The sequence below is a fragment of the Chinchilla lanigera genome, unplaced genomic scaffold (assembly GCF_000276665.1).
Source record: "Chinchilla lanigera isolate Chin_1 unplaced genomic scaffold, ChiLan1.0 scaffold00036, whole genome shotgun sequence".
Lineage (NCBI taxonomy): Eukaryota > Metazoa > Chordata > Mammalia > Rodentia > Chinchillidae > Chinchilla > Chinchilla lanigera.
Genome location: NW_004955437.1, coordinates 11,497,308 through 11,517,058, shown reverse-complemented (window position 1 = coordinate 11,517,058; position 19,751 = coordinate 11,497,308). Strand labels below are relative to the sequence as shown.

At 40.8% G+C, this 19,751-nt stretch overlaps 1 protein-coding gene and 1 long non-coding RNA gene across 3 annotated transcripts in view; one reads left to right on the top strand and one right to left on the bottom strand.

The window, feature by feature from the left end:
- The window catches only part of LOC106149124, a 6,053-nt gene extending 936 nt beyond the window's left edge, over positions 1 to 5,117 (top strand). The window contains exon 2 of the long non-coding RNA XR_001235084.1: positions 4,979 to 5,117. This is a non-coding gene — a long non-coding RNA (uncharacterized LOC106149124). The remainder of the gene's footprint in view (positions 1 to 4,978) is intronic.
- Positions 2,851 to 19,751, bottom strand: Slc25a27 (solute carrier family 25, member 27). 2 transcript variants are annotated; one of them, XM_005389860.2, is made up of 9 exons: positions 19,492 to 19,751; positions 16,591 to 16,782; positions 14,862 to 14,946; positions 13,000 to 13,122; positions 10,938 to 11,050; positions 10,206 to 10,290; positions 8,891 to 8,983; positions 8,218 to 8,320; positions 2,851 to 4,728 (listed from the first exon to the last, which is right to left on the bottom strand). In XM_005389860.2, the coding sequence occupies exons 1-9, from the start codon at positions 19,739 to 19,741 to the stop codon at positions 4,657 to 4,659; spliced, it is 1,116 nt and encodes a 371-aa protein (XP_005389917.1). In that variant the 5' UTR covers positions 19,742 to 19,751; the 3' UTR covers positions 2,851 to 4,656. The 2 variants fall into 2 exon arrangements, with proteins under 2 accessions (XP_005389917.1, XP_005389919.1); XM_005389862.2 differs by having other exon boundaries at positions 2,851 to 4,478.

The window sequence follows — 19,751 nt, the reverse complement described above, 5'->3', positions numbered from 1 at the left end:
AATAAATGTTGATTTCTCTAAACGCTTTTCATTTTTTCCTGATGAACTTATTCTTGAATATTCAATTCCACTTTCTAAATTTTTGCTAACTTGCAAAGCAGTAAAGATTCAGGTTTTAAAAATAAACCATGTCTCCACTTTTTAATTTGCACACTAACTCCAAACCACAGCAGGGGGAAAAAAACCCTTGATAACAACCAATTAGGCATGTTAAAATTTATTTTTAAAAATCAGAACAGCACAATATGTTTACTCACATATATTCCTGTTACCAGATATGACCAGCAAACAGACCACTTTGAACATCTTCATCTGCACTTAGCAAACCTTCCAAGTGGCTCTCACTGCAGCTGACAGTCACAGCAGCCTGCTGGGGGTAAAGTATGGGGAAAGAAATATGACCACGTATCCCTCAAAATTCAGAAATCACAAAACACCTGAGCAGGTGCATGTGCATTTGTAGGTACCTACGAAGGCCAAGCAGCAGTATCATTTCCATGCAGCCTCTACAAGGAAGAATAATGGAAATACATTATTTACTCATTAACTACTAATCAACTACTAACCCAATGTTATATTATTTAAAACTACTGGATTCTAGCTCTTGTAGAATAGATATTAAATTGATGGTGATACTTCCTAAAATTATGAAATATTTAAACGTATATGATCTTTTGAAAAGGAAATTAAGTATTTCACATGCTAAACCAGTTGACAAAATTAGAAGTGTCACCCAACAATTTTTCTGAAGGCCGGAGAAAAAATACGACTTACTCCTCTGTATGTAACTCTTCTCTCTACACCCCCCACCCAAAAATAAACCCCACCTACTTCTACCAAGACCATCTCCGTGACCCTTCTGTAGAGTTTATGAGGTATCAGACAAGTATTCCAGATCCTTGCTGGCGAGCAGCTGGTCGTCTACTGGGGAAGTGGCATCGTATGTCTAGCAGCAGGAAGCCCCCGTGCAGAGGTGTTGAAGGTGTCCAAGACTTCCATAGCAGCAGAGGGGATCATCTTAGACACAGAAGTGGGGTTGGACTTGACAGTGAAGATGAACATGATGGGCAATGGTGGGAGAGGAGCAGTGGATGGCAGGGCACACAGCATGGGAGCACCCAGTGTAGGGTCTCAGGGCAAGAGGTACACCATCGCTTCTGCAGAAGCTGGCGTGCATGGAAAGCACAGGCTGAAAAGCTGAGGGGGCTGGATGCAGTGCCTGCATATGGCATGAAAGTTTTACATTATGAATGGGAAGGAGCAACTGGAGGGAGAATAGGGGGTGACCTGCCCAGAGGTGTCTGAAGGAAGAAGGCCAGAGGTGTCTTTCTCCCTAAGACAGATTTCAAGATGAGACAGTCCAGCTACCTAAGTTTGTTACACTTGAAAGTCTTCAAGTGTAACAAACTCAATCTCCACATATGAGAAAATAAATCCCAATAAAAAGGTAAGCCCTATTTTTAAAACATGCCATCAATGTTCCCCTTTAAGGCTAGACAAGGTTAAGACTCCAGGGGTCACTTCATCTTACAAAGAAATGGAAATCCACAAAAGGGAGGGCACTCTGTTAAGAGAGCCCAATACACAGTAATGGTCTGTACAGTTCAGGTTGCTTTCTTTCCACCTTTCCTAGCATTCAATAATATATATCTATATTTGGTAATTGTCTTTACAGTGCTGGTTTAATTGGGGGGAAAATCCTTTATTAACCCCCCTCACTTTTAAACCAAATACTAAAATTAAGCATTTTTCTAAGGGAAGTCCTGAAGGAATGTTTTCTTTGTTCTCATCAACAGGAAAACACACATATCCATTATAAACACATGTGCTCGGAGATTTGAAGATGACAGAACAGCAAATTATTTTCCTTGTAAAAGTCCCTGAATTTGTTTCTTTTTGTGAACAAAGTGGAAGTAGAGTTTCACACTCCTGAGTCACAAAGTTCTTAAAATAATGAAGACAAAATGAGATGATTTATGTTATATATACCATAGTCATAGTCAATTTTCTGAGGATTTAACAGCAAAGAATGCGACAAAAGTGAGCAGAAATTCAAATAAAAACACAAAATATGTTCTTCTCACTAGTGGGTTACCACAAAACAGGATGCAGAGCCCCAGGAAAACACACACTACTCCTACGAGAAAATTAAAGAAAAGCTACCTCTTTAATGATATATGTTAATTAAAGAACAGAGAACTATATGTAATTAAGTGCACATACTTTTCAATAAGAAAAAAGCACTTAAGAGAAAGAATATGATAGCAAAACAAAAGGAATGTAAATGGGAAGAATTATTAATATTGAGCCCAAGAGAAAGAGCAAAACTGAAGTGAGGAATTGTCCCATCCATGAACACAGACACAAACTCAGAGAGCTGTACTCTTTGTATTTACCATGGACTGTGTGCAAAGGAACAAGAAGGTTCCAATTTCACAAAAATAAAGCAAATTTCCCAGATCCCTGAGGAATGTGATGCGATATACGCTATATATACGATATCTGGTCAGATTTTGAAGGGTCAAGGGTCAAACTGAAGGACCACAGTGACTCCATTCTAAAGTTTACACTGGGGGCAATTCAAAATGACTGAGACCAAAAAAAAGCCGTAAAAAACTTGGAAAAAATTTTGGAAGATCAAGAGCACTGACCTGGCCCATTGTGAAGATGGTAAAAAATATTCACTTGGTACTTAAATGGTGCATGGTAACTGTCCCTTGCTATAATCCTAATTTGTAGGAGTTCTGCATTTTTGTCCTGGTTCTGCTACTAAATCACTTTTGGTGTTGGGAGCTGGCAGTACTTCTTGGGCCTCAGTCTCCTACCGCATAAGATTAAATTAAACCAGTGTTCTCAGGGAATCATTTATTTAGGGTAAAAATCTCAGTTATTCACATTGATTTGGATACCAAGGAACAGTGTCAGTATTTAAGCAATGTTTTAATCCCACATGCCCCCTCCCCTAAAGAATAGAGCTACATCAATTTTTCATGGTTCAATTTACATATAATTATTTTGATGAAGTTTTTACATAACTTTAAAAATTACAAAACATAAAAAAACCAGTTTCCCCAAGGCAGTTCAATGCAGAACACTTGGGAATTTAAGCACATAATATAGATATGAAATATATTTGACAACTTAATTACAGATTGACAGACACAACAGGAAAATAGACAATTCAAAGCTTTGAAGAGATTAAACTCCACATTCTGCAGCTAGAAAAATGATAAGCTACTACATATTAGCACAGCACATTAGAATACATTTTAAAGTGTACTCTCCCTTGGAAAATGGCAGTGATTATACATTGGTCCCACCACATGGAACTTGTAGATGCTTTTCTATACATTGGTTTCACCACATGGAACTTGTAGATTTTCCGTCCAGCATCAACCCTGTCCACTGTAAATTTGAATTTGTTAGTGCCCAGTCTTTCTTGGGCCTGCTTGTCTTGAGTTTTCCTACTTCAACAATTTCAGCCTCTACCCATACCTGACATCAACCATCCAAAATGCCACTCTTTAAAGATTTAGGGGAGCTGGTGAACTTGAAAAAATTTCTTACCTTTCTAAAATAAGAAAAGGAATTTAATTTGAAAGTTGGAGACACAACTGTGTACCAGAGTTTATCATATTTCAGGCAAGATGATTTATCAGACGGAGATTCAGTGGTAGGGTGATGTTTTGAGTTCTGCCTACTCTCCCTCTCTTAGAGCCATTAGTGCTAGGGGAGGGGTTACGAAAGGACCCACACAACTAGCTGGCTTCTTTCTGTCTTGCTTTTTAAATACCACTGAAAGGCTGCTGGCCACAAAAGGTCCTTTGTAGGAGGACCTGTACAGTTGAGCTTTGATCACGAGTTGCAGTTATAGATCAGGAGTGCTGCGAGCTGGTGACAATTCTGAGTTGTAAGGGGAACTGTTGTCAAGGACCCTCAGTCTGTGGCTGTCAGGGAGTTATTATTAGCAAGTGTAGAGGCCAATTAATGCGACACTAGTGACTGGAAGGACATCAACCTTGTCCGTCCTTGAAATGCAAACATCATCTCAACTTGACTTCATTCATCCTCCTCAAAAGGAAAGGCACATGACTTCCTTCAATACTAGGGAAACTCAAAATGTTTATTCATGAACTTTCATTTGCCTCCCTTTAGTTCATACCATGTACACTTTAACAACAGAACAACGAGTTGTCGAACTTCAACTATAACAACCGACAGGGCAGGCTGGGTATATTTCTGAAGCACTGGTGTGTATATATGTATATAGATGTATATATTCCTCTATATCCCGCCGTCTGCTCAGATCCGAAAGGCTGGTGCCTGCCCGCTCCTCCTCTTCCCAGCAAGCTCTTCACACAGAGTGGTGTCAGAGGCCAGGCCTTCCTGCCAAGGTGAAAGTGGCCAGGGTTCCCTTCTTCTTTACAAACAAGATGCTGGGTGGTCACTGGGTGGTCTTGTGAGATCGGACTAGATCACTTTTAGACAAAAAGAGGAGTCAAAGAGAACTTGGGTTTCCAGAGGGAAAAAAAAGTGCTGCCCCCTATAAATCACAGTCTCAGTGGAGTAAAATGTCTTCCTAAAGAGGTAGAAATAAGGGGGTGTGTGTTGCAGATGCCCACATTCAATAATACTGAGCACTGTATCTGTAAGGGCTTAAAATGGACTGACTCCACTCAGCTCTCTGATTTTTTCATAAGTAAGCCAGAACACCAATGACCAAGGGGTCTGAAAGATTAACCAAAGAAGTTAGTGCATATTTCAAAGCAATGATCAATAGTCTACATATATGCATTTACATCATTGAGTGACAAAAGTCATTTTGAATCCGCTGAAGCTGCAAACAAATATTTGCTCTTTTACCTTTGTAAAGTACTTTATAATTTACAAAGTGTCTTAATGTCTCATATATCATATATCACTGCCTAAGAGGCAGTTTACAAAAGAAAGGAAAAGTAATAATATCCCTACTTTACAGATGAGCACTGACGCTTAGCCGTCAAATGCCTGCTGATGTGGGGTAGAGCTGAACCAGAGGCTCCTGTTGTCCAGCCTAGAGTGGTTTCCACTGGACCATCCTGGCTGATGGGCTAGGACTCAGGACACCTAACTTTTAGGTAAGCTCCGCCCCATGGGTTTTGTACATGCACTGTGATGACTTGACACGTCACACATCTCTAATGAGTTAGATCATAACACTAATAGCTGATGTCTCACAACACCTGCAACGCTTAACTTTGAATTGAACAAAGACACAGCTATCTCTAGAGGAATTATAAAAGGCTACAGGCTGGAAGAAGACATAAATGCTACGGGGTAAATATCAGAACAAAAAAAAAGGATCTAACTGGATTTAATTTCTGATTAAGACTTACTGAAGAACTCTAGCCTACTCAAGATATAAGCTTAAGCAATTAGCATGCAAGATGGATTTTGGTAAAGAGTTTGTAACCTAATATGTCATGCGTGGAAATATCGAGCATTTTATGTTTTATTGGTAAGCTGAGAATTTATTAAATAGTAGACTTAGGAGAACATATCTTGTCAGACTTAGGCAAAATAAGGAATATAAAGGTGTGAAAATACTCTATTTTTATGAAAATAAAAATGAAGTGAGCCAACATCACTGCAGTCAGGTGCAATCACCCCTAATTGCTGAGGTAATCAGAGTTCTTCATGCCAATGGCAACACAGTAGCAGCAAAGTCACAGGGCCAATGAAATAAGCCTTTAGCAGTGCTGAGCAGCACATGGTCCGGCTACCTCCAGCTGGTAGTAGGGATGGTGACGGAGTTTGGCTGGGTTCCAGTAGGCTTAACGGGATCAAGTGGGTAGGAAGTGGCTGGGGGCTACCAGCCTCTCACAGCAGTAGTGGGTGTCTACCACATTTACTCAGGGTTTTTTTCCCTGGCACAGCTCAGATGCTACCTGTGATGTACATGTGGTTTCCTCTGGTCTGGCTTTTGTTGTAACTGCTAGGAAAATGTAGAGTCCTTTCCTATGCCTGTTACTGTGGAGCTAGACCCCTAAGTGCTCTTTTGGGTTGATATTCTTATGTATAGATTTACAAGTAAAAGTAAGCTTTCTCTATGGCAATTGCGTTAGCATGCAGCCTCAGACCGCTTGACTTTGGGATAGAGTGTGCTGCCCTGGCGTCGCCAGCACGTGGACCATGTGTGCAATGTGAGCATGCACGAGGTTCTGGCCTAGCCATCGGTGTCCATGAAGTCAGCTGGTGAATCTGCATTTTCAAGGCCCATTTACTTGGAGAAGCTTATGAGTCAGGCTCTTGGGCTGTGAGTCACCAAGTCGACACCGGGGCAAACCCACAAGGTGGAGGTTCTGGAGATCTGGGCAGTTAGTGACCTTTCTTTGTTAATTCTTCTCTTCACTATACCCTTTCTCTTCTTTCAACATTTCTGTAAACCAGCTACAGATTTTGAGCATCTCAGCATCTACTGCAGCACAGACAGAAGGGCTGGAGCTAGGCACGACCTGTAGTCAGTTTCCGGCTCTGCCGCATGCAAGCGCTCTCATCTGGCTACTTGTTTTTGTGTTAAGATACACCTGGGTAATCTCAGGGTTCGGTTATGCCTGAAGTTTCAGTGACCACTATCTGTGTGCAGTGCTCAAACCTGACTCTCTATCCCTATTTCTCTACTATGACTCGGACCTGTATATCAAGTTGGACACCCAGACATCTCGATCTGGACATCTTGTGGGTGTCCAAATGCCCAAATGTCTGTAGCTAAACTACAAACCTTCTTCCCTGCCAAAGACCCTAATCTGGGCAAAGTGCTCAGGGCCTGATATTTCCCTATCCTCCCCATCTATTCTCGTGTCCTCAGTCATGTCTCTACCTCCTCCCTAAATCCTAAAACCCTTTCCAACCACCTTCTGCTACCCCACCGGCAAACTGTCAACTTATCCTCATTTATCACTATTCCTGGTCTTTTCCAAACCCAGGGAAGCCCAAGAACTCTTTCTGAGAATGCAGATTCCTCTGGCCATGGCTGTAGATGCCAGGCCCCGCTCCTTCCTGCCTCTGCCCCCCTCCAGCTGCCCCCACCCCAGCTGCTCTTCTGCAGCCTGGGCACCCTGGCCCGCTGGGCATCCTGCAGCTCGTGTCCTCGTCAAGCTCTCTGTCCACACGCACTGTCGCTCTCTGTGTCCCTCTGATCTGGCTGGGTCTTACTCTTCTTTCACATGTCAGTTCCAACATCTCCAGGGAGGGCTGCTTAATCACCCAGTATAGACAGCATGGACAGCACCTAGCACTCTTCTCAAAACACGGGCCACTTCCAGCTTGTTATCCCTGGCAAATCCTCAGTGCAGGGCTTTGCACTGAGTTGTGTTCTATTAAATCTATATAAAATATTACATATTATATTAATCTTTGAGTGTTTGAATTTCTAAACCATAACTCATCTATTTTTTAAAAATATTTTCTAACTTATAAAAGATTTGCATTTCTCACCTTTATTATATTTGCTACATTACTTAAGCACACCTAATTCTATACCTTAGTTCACGTCAGTAAAAAATAACATCTAAACCACATAAGAATGATATAATGCTTTTTACAAAGTAAAGTTTTTTTTGTGTGTGTGGCAGTAAGTATTAATAGGTAATATAACACTTACCATCAAAGTAACAAATTTTGTTTGAAATAGTAAAATTTTCCTAAGAAAGTTCTGTCCTGTGAAATCTGTGCACCTATCCCAATCAATTATATTTGAGCTAGATAGACTTCTGAAGGATTTATATTATGAGAGACCTATCTATTGGCTACTCGTACCCTATTTGTTAAAGGAGGTGCAGTGGGACCTCGGTTCAGGAACTTGATTCTTTTCACTATTCTGGTCACAAAATAAGTTGGATAAGAACCAAATCAAATTCAATAGTTACGTTCAATATTGACCTCATGGGGAAATTTGATTCAATTCTCATCCAGTCTAGTTTGTGACCAGAATCATGGAGAGGTCTGAGTTTGTGAACCGAAGCGCCATTATCAGTGACTTATTTCACCTTTATCTGCCAAGGAAGGCAATACAACTCTGAGAAGAGGTAAAGGAAAACTAAGAACAATTTTTACAAAGAAAAGTTAGGCCTCGATTTGAGGGCTGGGCCGTGCTACAAATAGGAAGAGAAAAGGGAAAACATGTATGGATTGACACCAACTTAAATATAAGAAAGAAGAAATGAATCCTAACTTTACCATTCGCAGCCAAGATGGTAAAAAGCCTTTGTACAGACTCATGAACCCTTCACCCTGAACAGCTTGAACCAAGCAGTCGGTCGACGATTTGTACAAAAGCCCCCTACGGAGGAAACCAGAGAGCTTTGTTAAGTTGTTTCTGTCTAAGCACATGTACAGAACACATAACATAGCTTAAGGAAACGTCTTATACTACGTGTGGATAGAGATCTAAGTATACATATAGATGCAGATAGCTTCGTTTGAGTTTAAAGATAACTCTATGGCTGATTCTTCTGTCTCACCGCACCCCTGGTCTTGTACTTACTCGTGCCGCCTGACTCTTCCAGAGAGAGCACACTATTTTATATCAAACTGAATTCTCCATGTTACCTGAAAGTCCTAAGCTTCTGAAGAAAGTGCTCTGTGAATTCTCAGCAGAGTATGCTCTCAAACACTCTTTGGAAACAATAAAGTCACAATGAATACCTTGTATCTAAACAGTATTACTGTCACTTAGCTTATTTCCCCAAATACATAGTACTTTTTCATCAAAGAGCAGGTAATTACATAAAAACAGTTTCCTCATTAAACACAAAAACACATAAATAGCTTTCTGTCAAGAATAACTATGTCTTTAAAGAACAGTATTACTGACATTCAACCCTGCAAATACTGAGGAGCTTCTAATTACCTTCCTTGTTTATCTCGTGGCTGGTTCATTATTCGGCTTTTGATGACATCAGCTGGTGTTCCCAAAATAGAAGCCACTAGTCCAGAACATAAACTGTAGTACAAATAAATGAAACGGAAAGACAAAACACAGTAGCTTCTAAATTTTAAGAGTGGGGAACTGATATTGAAAGAGATATTAAAGAAGAATGGAATACTAAATATGTTAGTGTACTATTCTTCATAGTTATGCTCTTTTAGCTTAAAATTAATGCTGAATACACTGGAGAGGCAGAAAAAAAATACAAAAAGAACAGCAGTCAATAAATACGCACTGCGCATTTGCTGGTCTAGGCCCCCTGGTAAACAGGGAAGGACAGGAAAGACACTGCCTGAAGCTCATGCTCTGTGTGTGAAGAGGCCAAGGGGGAATCAGTGATCTGACACGCTGACAAATGCAATGGAAAATCAAACAGGAAAGCGTGACCAAGTCACTGGGTGATGACAGGCAGACAGGAAAAGGCTTCAGGGTGGCAGCAGAAGGCGGTCACCTAGAAGAACCCTGTAGGAACGGCGGTACAAACAGATGCAAGAGCAGGAACAAGAGCCCAAGTCAGGGATGCTCTTGGTGTGTTTAAGGATCATTGACTGGACATGTCAGTACACTTCTGGATTATCTCAGCAGCGTACAGGGAGCTAGGATTTGAAACCAACCTCGCAAGCTAAAAGAAAGGACTATAAGTTAAATACAGTGGATACTAAAAAGGAATGCACTGTAATGGAGAATGTGAAATTATGTTGTAAAGAGAGTAAGATTGTGTCCCATCTCAAAACACCTTTCTTCCTGTCCCTGTCTAGGAAAAGCCCATCCCTTCAGATAATCTTCTGTAATCTAATTCTGGGCCCTTCCATTGGTTACTCAGTCCTTCAGTGAGCCATCCCTCCCTCAGCATTTAACTCATCTTGCTCCCCCTGGTGGAAGCTCCGGGCAGGACTTCTGCTTGTGTACGGGATCCATGGGCCTGCAGCACAGTGCCCTTAACAGAAAGGGTATATCAGGTTCATCTGCTGAACTAGGCTGAAGGTAACTGCCAGCCTGCCTTAGGATGCTACCACCAAGGTGGAAGTTCTCTGGGATCTTTAATCTGCAGTTTCATTTGACTGCAGATTTATCTGTCTTTTCTCCTTTAAGAAAATTACTCTATAAATGTACTACCATCTTTCTCTAAGGGCAATACCACTAGATGCCTGATCAAAAGAGACCAAAAGTTAGAATTTATCCCCAAAATGAAAGAAACAATGCAAGGAAGAAAACAGAGTCAAACTAAAACACTTACCTGGACAAACCATGAGTCATGATATTGTCTTCAAGTGGCGTATTCAAAACCAAGTAGTGTTTCACTGTGTCATAAGTGGTTAAATCTGGCAATAGAAAGAGAAGGTTTCAATGTTCGTGTGTTCAAGACTGAATGCCTTTTGTGTTGAGAATATGCTAGGCTTGGTGCAAGAATGTGCTCCACAATGAAAGGAGAGCTACAGCTGCAGGGAGAATACAGGCAAGAGGAAGAGACAGGCACTCCACTGTATCACTGGAACCCTTGAGTCCAGCTAGGCCCAAAGTCAACTCAACCCCACCATCTCTGTATGCAAACTGATAAATCCCTTTGCAAGCCAAAGGCTGAGTTGAAGCCCCATATTATAAATAACAGTACCAACCACTATTCTACATCAAACTTCTTATACTTTTTTCTACTGAAAACAGAGCTATTAAAGGGTTCAAACAGGAGAGTGACATAATGTTGGAGTTTTATACAGATTACCCCCCCTACACATAAGGAAATAAACTAATGAAGGCAAGAATGGACAGGCACATCCGATTGTTCACCAAGTATCTCAGCGCCCACCACGTACCCGGTGCTATTCTAGTCACTGGAGAAAGCCACGGACAAGACAAACTCAAACCCTTGTTCTCTGTTAAGGGAAGAGACAGAGATTCATATTCCTGATACAAGAGCTTATAGCTCTCAAGACAGCTAGGACTTCTTGGAATCCAGTAACATTTCCATTACCTCCCATGTTTACCAGCGCCGCTCTCTGTATATTGGGTACCCAGCCGGCCCACAGCCCACGTATTCCTCCTTCTGCTAAGATTTTTGCAAATGCATGATGCACACCACGAAATCTAAGGAATATAAAAAATGAAGTGTAAAAATGATGTATCCTTGCATACAGAATGTCTTGGATAAGCTTCACCTGTAGCTGTCACAATTTGGAGTACAGTAATATTTATTCAAAACTGTTAAATTAAAAGAATATGCACGAGTCTAATTTCCAGATAAACCTAATTCTTTAGCATAAAGGCCAACACTTGATTTAAAGATTTTTAACAGAAATCACTATAAATTGTGTTACCTTCTTTTTTTCAGATTGTTTCAAGGATTAAAAATACTGTTCTTGACAGATCATCAGTAGATATACCAACTACAGAAGGAAAGAGTAGTTGTAAGATTTCTGGGTTCATTTTCCTGGTGATGATGAGGAACTGCAAGTTTTTAAATTCTGCCACATGGCATTAAAAAATCACTGACTCTCAGGGCTGGGGGCAGCTCAGTGTAGTGCTTGCCTGGCATGCACTAAGCCCTGGGTTCAATCCCCAGCACTGAAAACAAACACACACACACACACACACACACACACACACAAAATCATTGGCTCTTATATAATCTCATACAATAAACAATATTTTTAGATAAAGAAGTAGAAAGGCTAATCTAAGCATTCTTAGAGTAATTTTAGATTTCTGAAAATTTACTATCCTGTTTTTATTTTGCTCATATTTCTGGAGAGAGATGAAAATTGATGCTGAACCATGAACCCAACCCAGCAACCTGTTATAAAAGAAAATTCTGGGCTTTTATAGTCAGAAAAACCTAAAGTCAAATGCCACCTTTCTCGCTTTAGCTGTGTTGTTTTTACACAGGCATTACATGCTCTGGATCTTCCCCAAAAGACAATCGGTCAGTTTTGACATGAATAATTACAGTGGTGATAAAGAGGCATGGAAAGTGATAATCACAAACAATGATTATAGCTAAAATGTATTGGCCACCTATTTAGTGTCAGGCATTTATATTCAAAAGATGCATTTTAATCCTGAAAACTCTATGAAGTATATACATTATTATTCCAATTTACACTTGAGAAAACTGTGGCTGGAATGGTTAAAGAACTTGATTGCTATTACAAAGCTAAAGTGTAGTAAAGGTTGGCTTTGGATTTTTAGGATAGTCCCAAGGTTCACGTTGTTTATTACATTAAGTACAGACAACCCAGAACTTTCCAACGTTCGAGACAAAGAAGAAAACAACTGGGGAATCAACTAAAACTGCAGGGATTTTGGGATTCTAACAACCGGTTTTCCCCTTCAACCCAGCCAAGACTGCGTGATTTCTTCCTGCTACTCAGTAATTACATGTCATTCCAAAATGGGAAAATGGGCCCTGGCATTCTGTAAACTCCTTCCTTAGTCAGAGTTGTGTCTTTTCTCCTCTTGGATAATGTATCTGCATTTTATATCACAAAAGCATAATCAAAAAATCTTTAAACATCCTTAAGGAGGGCGTTGGGATGCAGCAGGAATGGGATCAGACATGGAAGTGGGAACAATTTGTAAGACTGACCTTGTTACTTTCCTTCTTTCTTAGAAAAAGAGGAAAAAGCCAGGTTTTTGGAGCCAGCATCTTCACTAAGTGTCATGAAAACATTTTGAGAAAGCCTGTCTTAAAGATGAAACTACAGAGACTGGAAATGTTTAGTGACTTCACAACACCAAGCCACAATGGCAAAGCTGGAGTTCACACCAGGACAAACGTTAATGATCAGTTTCTGTAGAACAACATGCGTAGGGGAGAAGTCTAAATGCCTAGTCTGGGAGCAGTAGGGAAGGGTCAGAAACACAAGTAACTGGCCTGACAGAGAACATGTATGTTTCATCATGTATAGAAGAGACCCAGGTTAGCTGGCGGCATTAATACTATCAGTGAACTGCAAAAATAAGTTGACCAGGTAACTGTTTGAACTATGATGGAGGCAAGGGGAAAAAGGAAAGTATCAGTTAAATGGAAAACGTACCTCAAGGGTTTCCCTTCAAGTTTTCTTTTTCCTTCCATTTGCATCTGAACCTTCACTAGATCAGTTGGATTGGCTAAAAACTGGCCAATTACACCAGCCATCATCCCTCCAATGACTGATTTCCTAATTGCAAAAGGAGACATGTTTTCTTTTAAAAAGTTGCCTGTGAGTTCAACATATTTTACAGTGAACTAATACCAAGCTGGTACAAGTCCTGGGTAAGAATTTAAGACAAAGTGAAGCAAAGCACAGACCCAAATACACACAGGAAAAGAAAGTACATGGTTTGCTTACTTACAGCAGGGCTAGTGGACTACAATGAATGAAAATAAAAATCTGAAGCTTCAAGCCTTACATGCCCTGAAATCCACAGGGAAGGAACACCTGCTTCAAAGACATAAACACCTGAATAGATAATTTAACTCCAGTTTAATTCTGACGAGGAGAATAAAAACAGCATAGATGTCATCTACCTAACAAAGGCTGGTAAACCAAATTGTAAAAACTACCAGTTTAAGTAGTGTCCCAAACAAAGCGGGATTAAAGACATTTCTCTTTCTAAAGAAACTTTCCATTACTAAACACATCTTTCTTTTTGCAACTCAGCCATCAGTGCACAAGACTACGCTGAATGCTTATAATCACACAGAAGGAGCTGGGCCAAAGGGTCACATATTTAAACTTTTTAACAAGTAGTTTATGCTACAAATAGATGCTTGCATTTCCCCTTACAGTTTGATAAAGATAGTTCAATTAATTTCCCTGGTTATTGACGAGGTTGAACATTTTTACATTTTCAATGAACATTTCTATTTCTTTTGAGGGGAACTATCAAAATCCTTTCCATATTTTTCCATTGTGTTCATGTTTTTATTGATTTACTGGTTGAGAGTTCTACATGCATTGTTTATAGTAACCTATTTTTTATGGTTGTAAGTGGTAGGCATTTGTAAACATTATCTTTTCTACAACAAAACAAAAGCCATCCAGTAGGTCTGACTTCTACAGCTAGGAAACTGAAAGAAAAGCAGATGAAGACTTTCTCAAGCCATACAACAGCAGAGTGGGAATTTGAGACCCTCTCTGCCTGACCCTAAAGTCTAGAGTTCCTCCACAACAGGGAGAAAGGAGGCACCCACTCCAAGTCACTAGGGTTCAGAACCAGCAAGGAATAACATATGACAGTGAGTCTCAGAGTTACAGAATAATGAAGTTTATCATTATAGGGACAAGTTTGAATCAGACAGGAAGTCTAGAGATGGAGGGTTTGCACCTGAGCCACACCCACAGCTGAGGAGCTCACGCATGGGAGAGGTGAAGGTTAGGAGAGCAGACACCAGTCAGTCAACACCCAAGGCTCTGTCTCAGCACTGTACTCTTCCTTTGGAGGACACTGATGCCTAAGACTGGGTGCCTATTGTGCAGGGGCCAATGCAGTCACAGGAGGGGGCTTATGCAGAAGAAAAGGTAACAAAGAGATGTAGAAGAGATACTGAGAGATCTGAGAGCCAGGTCTCCAGAGGCTCAAAGATGGAAGTGACTCAAAGGACCATTAAAATATGCAATCCAAGCAGGTATATCCAACCAACCTTCTTTTTGCCCTCTATTTTAATGTTACAGTAAAAAATATAAAATAGGAAGTTTTGTTATGCATATACACGATACTATGTATTTCATAGGCAGTCCAAGAAAATTCCTCGTCACTTAAAACAACAGCAAAAGGAAAGATGGGCCTTAGGCTGGACATGCCAGAAATTATAACTTAAGGCAATTTTAACATAAATGTACAATTCTACATAAATCTGACAGATAAAAATAAATGCCTTTATAGCGGAAAGTATTATTTTCGACACAAAACTTACCAAAGGGGATAATGCTCATCTTCATTTTTGCCAAACACAACCTCTCGGAGATGTTCATAAGTGACCATCCGACCTCCTGAGTACACTGTAAAACAGGTCATTAAAAAAGGCAAATTCAGCTCTTTGCTTAATAAAGCAAGAGGACATTCTGATCCGGAACGTCCCTCTGTAGCTGTGATACACACTCCTGACACAAGGTTTTCTTGGTATTTCTCCAGCTGGGGTATGACCCTGTAGGTGTCAGGCCTTTCTGTACATTGTCTGATCTCTCTAGAATAGTTTCTCCCTTCTCTGCTTTGTTAACTCTACCCTATCTTTCGGGATTCAACTCAAAGAATATGTTTTTCAGAAAGTGCTCTCTAGCCTCTCCTCTGATGTTTAAGGCCAGCACAACATGTTGACACAGCAATCAAGTTGCTCTTGCTCCACCAGACATGAGATTCTACAGGCAGGTTCTGCATGTCGGCATTATGTCAAAGGCCCTGGTTCACAGCTTGGTACACAATAGTGATTTTCACTGAATAAACATACATAATCTCTTTAAAGAATTTATTACATTAACATAATTTTTTCAGTCAAGTTTCAAACATGTGAAGTGAAATCTGTAAGATGATGTATCAGCAAAAATACAAATGAAAAGAAACAAAACTCAGAACAATAATGGAAGACAAATATTCTAAAAGATAGGACATCAGCTCACTAAAATCAACACATGGTATTCACTCAGAGAGCTTTGCTTAATATTTCAAGTTTAATTTTCTATTTTAAGATAACCAAAAATATATGAAGTCCAAAACAGTAACTGTTTCTGCACAATTCTGGCTAGCTGTTGGTGAATACACTCCAACTTTCTGATTTGAAGAACTAATCTTTAAAAACATTAAGCCAATAAATATTAGAACTTAGAACTTTTCTGACCAAAGGTCCTTGCACATCTAAGGAAACGTGAAGGCAGAGAAGAAAGTGCTGTACCTGTCCAGCTCCTTTAGAAGCAAGTTTATTGCTCCTGCCCACAAGCTGAGAAGTTAGTAATTTCAGTCCCCTTGGGAGCAGAGTAGGAAGTGCTTACATTGGCATAGCTGATACTTTCCTGCCATAGTTACTAGTAATGGCCTCCAGACCTAGTAAGGCAGAAGTCACCTGTGTTGCATTTAGCCTACGGCTAGAGTTGACTTCGACAGGGATCCCTGTTCTCTTTCACACAGCCTGGCTACTGATGTATGGCGCAAAGATTCATGAGGCTTGGCATTATAGTAAACAAGTAATTCTCAAAGAATATAAAAACATTAAATTCTGTGTTTAAAGTTTATGAAGTAGAGGAAAATTATATCAATCTTACACCTTTAAAACTTTTTACTATGAAAAATTTCAAACATACAGGAAAGTTGGGAAGATGATAGTACAACTCACTCTGTATCTACTATTAAAATCGATCAACTGCTAAAATTATTGCACAATGTGCTTCTTTTTTCCTTGCTTATTTTAAAGTACTTTACAGACATCACAACAGCTCATCCCTCAATACTTTAGCATGCATTTATAAAATCTAAAGGGAGTGATTCCTTAATAACAATTGGTAGTTCATTTTTTTCTTCTGCAAAGATCATGCGCTCTTTGGTTATATAGGTAGGGGGGAAAAGCCCCGACTAGTTTCGGGATACAGTTAAAAAGCAGAGGAGACGAACACAGAACTTATAACAAACTTACCAGCTAGAATCAAGATAAATACCTACGTGTCTGTAAATGGCGGGTGTCACTCCTTGCCAAAGCTTTAGAAAGCCTTCCTCCTGGACGATTCCTAGGGCTGTGCGTACCATGCCCCTATAGGGGGCAGATTCTTTTGCACTGTCTCCCAACCGTGCCAGAGCGGCTTCTCCTTGCATTTGGAGTCGAGTTTTTGTGAGATCGAGGGGAAAGGTTGCTAACAAAAAAGAACACATGAGGGGGGGAAACCCAAAACATTCAGAGAAACAAACAAAAAATTCTAAAAGCATAGGATTAATGTTTTCCTAAGACTGATGAGAGTTTAGAAGCATTTGATTCTGAGCACTCAAAAATGTAACAAGCACTGCACCAGATCATCCCAGATTAACAGTAAAAAAAAAAAAGTGACAACCCTTGAGATTTTTATTCAGAAAGTTCAGACTAAAATCTACTTTAAAACTTTGCTTTCCAATGAGAAGTAATTTAAAGTACCTATTTTCTGTGGTGTACCCCTGATGGCAGCCATGATATTTAAGATCCAACTTTAGAAACTGTGCTATCTATTCTTGTGTGCTACAGTAAACACAAAATGAAGCTGAATTCCATAATTTCATGGATGACTTTCACATGCCAACAAACCACAGACCTGATGTTTGTGGTATAGAAGATCCAGCAGACATTATAACATTTTCTTTCATATACAAGGATAGCATGCTCAATATTCTTTCAGTTAAGTGATGGGTTAAATTTTTTCCAATACTGATAAGTTTTGTACATGGCCTTCTAAAAGTATTTGTAAAAAACTGTCTTTATATTTTGAATTAGAGATAGATCTTTTCTTATCAGTTAAGCTACCTGACCCACATAAGGAATGCCAAGCTCTTAACTGTATACAATGTCTGGAATAACTTGTCTGAATGAAATAATGACATTCAGACAAGTTTGTGAACATGACTGACATTATGTAAGACTTTTCAATGAGCATGCTTTCTTTAAGAGAAAACAGAACAAGGAGAGGGGCAAAGAATATTAAATTTTACTACTTGCTTCAGAAAGTTAATATCTTGCCAATCGTTTTCCTAAAACAAAAGTAACTTGTATGTAGAGACTTGAAACCATTTTGTATTGCATATGAACCTAAAAAACCCCTGAAGAAATAGAAACCTCTATTTAAGCATAAACGAAACCTCTCAAGCTAGTTTTTCCTTCTTTCTGGTTATTTCATGTTTCAAGTTTTTATCCTGAATCAAGCTGTACTCAAAACCACCCCGTATTTTGATTCCTTGGCCTCCCATCCACATTCCCCGCACAATTCTCTCCATGAATTTTTCACAGGAGGAATGTTCCTGTATAAAAGCCACTGAGTCACACAGAGAAACATCAGTTTAAAAAAAACCTGGAAATACATCTATTACTCAGCCATCTGATTTTAGATTTCTTTGTTTCAGTAAGAACAATGAAAAATAAAAATTTTCCATCAGCTTTGACAGGAGATGGAAAAAATCAAGAAGCCAAAGGAAGGGGAAGAGTGAAAGAGTACAAACGACAAAACGAGAGAACATGTGCAGGCTGTGGTAGAAGCAGAAAATAAAATCACATTAGATCAGAACTGACATGTATTTACAAGTGACAAATACATCAGAGATGTACCTTATTTCTTTTCTTTTTTTGTTTGATTTTTTTTTTTTTCCCGGTACCAGGAATTGAACTCACGACCTTGCACTTGCCAGGCAGGTGCTGTGCCGCTGAGCTAAATCCCCAGCCCTATTTCTTTTCTTTTTGATGAGCAAAGAAATGTACAAGTAATTTTGAAATACACATTTACAGCACTCTACTCACAAATCCCTAGGAAAAAACACCAACGGTTTATGTAAAGGAACCATAATCCTACACTAGGTGGTCTCAAGTTTCCTCTGACTCAGGGAGATATCACTGTTCTAAACTCTTATGAGACCTGAAAATAGCTTCATCATAATAAGCAGCACATGGTAATTGTCTTTCTCTGCATGTCTCCCCAGCAGCCTGTAAGAAGGTCAAATCAGGGTCCTTTCAATCACACTACCTTAGCCCTAGTCCTGTAGTCATTATAATCATGTCACAATCAATAGGTGCCCTGCCTTGGATTTAGCGTTTATATATACTTAACTTCTCAGTAATTTCCCTTAAGGTAAACAGGGTATGGATGAGTTCAACTCAAAAGAGGTCAGGAAACTAGCAGACGTTAAGGAGCTGCTCAGTAATGAATGGTTAATAACTGACACTCTACAAGGCAGGTTCACAACCTGGTCCAGGAAGACACAGTGATCCCAAGACAGAGACGTTCCCAACAAGGATGAAGGGTGGATGGTTTTTAAAAGGGTCATCCTGGCGAAAGGGAAGATGATTGCAGGAGAGGGTGTAGAAATTCCCACCAGGCACAGGAGCACTTCTGAGGCTCCTGCGGACTCAAAAGAAGGTAGACCTCCAGGATCCTCGGCCCTCTGCCTGCCCCATCCTTCCCAATCGGCCTGCCCAATCCAGGGGCGAAGCCCGAGCCGCCTCCATCCTTCCCTCCCTCTCCCTCTCCCTCTCCGCATCCGTCTCCATCTCTCCACCCCTTCCTCCCTCTCTCCATCCCCTCATCCCACCATCCATCCCTCTACGCTTCCATCCTTCCTGACATCCATTCCTCCACCTCTTCATTCCCCATCCACCCTCCCATCCTTCCCTTCACCTCTCCTACCCTCCCTCCCTTCATCCATTCCTCCTTCCTTCCCTCCAGCCACCCCTCTATTCTTCCCTTCATCCATCCCTCCACTTCTCCATCCCTCCACCCACCCCTCCATCCACCCCTCCATCCATCCCTCTCTCCGTCTGTCCCTCCATCCTTCTCTATCCCCACTTCATCCCTCCCGCGACGCAGCAGCCGCCCGCCGGAAGCCCGTACCTAGCTCGGCCACGGTGGCCGCGCAGCCCGACAGCAGGAACTTGCTCGCGCGGGGCCATCGCTGCGCGAGCGGCGATGGCGAGTCCTCGTCTTCCGGGACGGACATCCAGCGAGGTGGGACAGCGGCGCGAGTCAGCCGGCCAGCAGGTGCCAAGAGACATCGCCCCTTGCTGCGGCCGGCGGAGGTGCGGTCCAGTGCGGTGCCCGGACCCCGGGGCCTTCTGGGAGATGGAGTCCGCAGACCGTGCATTCTGATTGAC